This window comes from Lactuca sativa, chromosome 2 (assembly GCF_002870075.4).
Source record: "Lactuca sativa cultivar Salinas chromosome 2, Lsat_Salinas_v11, whole genome shotgun sequence".
NCBI classification, from domain to species: Eukaryota; Viridiplantae; Streptophyta; class Magnoliopsida; order Asterales; family Asteraceae; genus Lactuca; species Lactuca sativa.
The window spans coordinates 120,065,693-120,068,253 of record NC_056624.2 but is presented as its reverse complement, the minus strand read 5'-3'; the positions used below and the strand labels follow the sequence as shown (position 1 = coordinate 120,068,253).

Genomic DNA, 2,561 nt, shown 5'->3' with positions numbered 1-2,561 from the left:
ACTGAAAATGAAATTTAGTTAAATGTCAACATTAAGACTACTCACTACGGGTCTATAAAGAGGTGTTTTTGTCTACGTTGAGGCACCTTAACACCGTGATAACTGCTGGAACAACGCTCTGACCTTTAGTTATGAGATATGACGGTATGAAATGTGGAAGTTGTAGTAGTAATAATAATAGTAATAATAATAATAATAATAAAGTCAAAATACTCGTTATTTATATATTTAATAACTATTTTTTAATAATGTCCAAATAAAAGACCAATAAAACAACTGACCAAATAAAAAATAATTAAAGCACAAGTACCAAAACTGTAGTTACTGTAAGACTTATTCGAATTCATATGGAAAACTTAAAGATGTTATCCACAAATCAGGATGTTTGGCAATCCCCAAAACCAATGACCCCATCATCCAAAAAGCAAGCCAAACAAAATACCCTTCCCCAGCTTTGATTATTGCCCAGCTGGCAACAGCTTCTCCGCTCCAGCTGGCATCCGATCACAAGCTTCATCACCTTTCTTTAAAACTTCCTACACTCCCTCTTTGTTCATTTACTATATATATATTCATACTTCTAAAACCCAAAACCCACAACTCAAAACATCTTCTTTCCTCCTTAATCTTACCAAAATGGAATCTTTCTGTAATGGGTACTCAAAAAGTCTCTCTTTTACTGTTCTAATGGTGGCACTAACCTCTTTCCTCATGGTTGCTTCTGCTGGAAACTTTTATCAAGATTTTGATCTCACATGGGGTGATCATCGGGCCAAGATTTTCAATGGAGGCCAGCTTCTTTCACTTTCCTTGGATAAAGTATCCGGGTCGGGTTTTAAATCCAAGAAAGAGTATTTGTTTGGGAGGATCGATATGCAGCTGAAGCTTGTTTCAGGCAACTCTGCTGGAACTGTCACTGCTTATTATGTAAGTTTTTACAGTTTCGAAAACCATGATGTTATAGTTTGTATACCCTATGCTGTTATCTTTCTCATGCAAATAGATAAATTCTATCTTTTGGGTTACGGAATTTTCTGAAAGCAACATGTGGGGTTTAATAAAGACATGTTCACGGGTTTTTCAAGAACATTTTGAATGCTATGAAAAAAGAATATTGTTAGCTAGTAGTAATATGAACTTGAAAATTTTGAAAGTGCATAGTAAAGATTCAGATATATGAATATGATCTTCAAAATTTGATAGTTAACTTATTATCTGTTGCAGTTGTCATCTGAAGGACCAACTCACGATGAAATCGACTTTGAGTTTTTAGGGAACACAACAGGTGATCCTTACATCTTGCATACGAATGTCTTCACTCAAGGAAAAGGAAACAGAGAGCAACAATTCTATCTATGGTTTGATCCAACCAAGAACTTCCACACCTACTCAATCATCTGGGATTCTCAAAAGATAGTGTAAGAACTAAGAGAATATCATGATTCAAACTCGACGTTATCTTTCTATTGTTTTACACCTTTCTTTAACGCTCTTTTTATCTTGTATTTTCAGTTTCTTGGTGGATAACACTCCTATAAGAGTATTCGCAAATGCTGAGAGAAAAGGTGTTGCTTTTCCTAAAAACCAACCTATGAAGATATACTCGAGTTTATGGAACGCTGATGATTGGGCTACGAGGGGTGGTTTGGTCAAAACTGATTGGTCAAAGGCACCATTTACTGCTTACTATAGAAACTTCAATGTTCAGGGGTCGACTTCTTCAAGGTTCTTGAATGGAGCATGGCAAAGTCAGGAACTTGATGCATATAGTAGAAGAAGATTGAGATGGGTTCAGAAGAATTTCATGATTTATAATTATTGCTCAGATTTAAAGCGGTTTCCTCAAGGTTTACCTAAAGAGTGTAGATAGGGTTTAAATGTTTGTTTCTGATAATGGTGTCTGTACACACGTATCATTGGTGATGATTATTTTCTGTAGTTTGTAATCAAGTTCTTGTTAATTAATGTCATATGTTAAGTTAATAAATAACTTTATTTGTTCTCTCTCGCGATATCATGTTAACAGGTTTTCAAAATTTACCCTTTTTTTGTGAGATTGGCACTCGATAAAGATGCATGTAAAGTGACTAGCGGACAGGGTAAGGTCGGATAGGTCACAACGGCTACTAATCAAGGAAAGGAATCATCGCTAAAGCCTAAATGTAAAGTTTATAAATGAAAGGTGAAACTGTGAAAAGATAAAATGTCAAAAGTCAAAAGACATATATGCGTAAATTACATATTTAGTCCATGTGGTTTACACCCATCCACACTTTTAGTCTAACTTTTGTATTTTTGACATAGCTCCGCCATGTGGTTTCCAAAAGCTGCAGTTGTTGTCCCTAAATTGTTACCGTCTAAGATGGTCAGTTATGTATCAGTTATGTATGTGTGAAATGATGAAAATGCCTCTCTTTTTTGTATATTTTATTTTGGTTTCTATTATGCTTATTTTATATAATAAACAAATAGTCACACCTACGGTACACTCATCCAACCCCACATCACCATTACACCATAACCACCAATAATACCAACAACACCATATCACCCCACCAACA

The 2,561-nt window shown here is 35.1% G+C and overlaps 1 protein-coding gene across 1 annotated transcript; it reads left to right on the top strand.

Annotated features, from left to right (window-relative positions):
• The first annotated feature begins 578 nt into the window (after positions 1-578).
• Positions 579-2,004, top strand: LOC111905140 (xyloglucan endotransglucosylase protein 1). The gene is made up of 3 exons (XM_023900812.3): positions 579-927; positions 1,225-1,418; positions 1,513-2,004. The coding sequence occupies exons 1-3, from the start codon at positions 637-639 to the stop codon at positions 1,868-1,870; spliced, it is 843 nt and encodes a 280-aa protein (XP_023756580.1). The 5' UTR covers positions 579-636; the 3' UTR covers positions 1,871-2,004.
• The last annotated feature ends 557 nt before the right edge of the window (positions 2,005-2,561 follow it).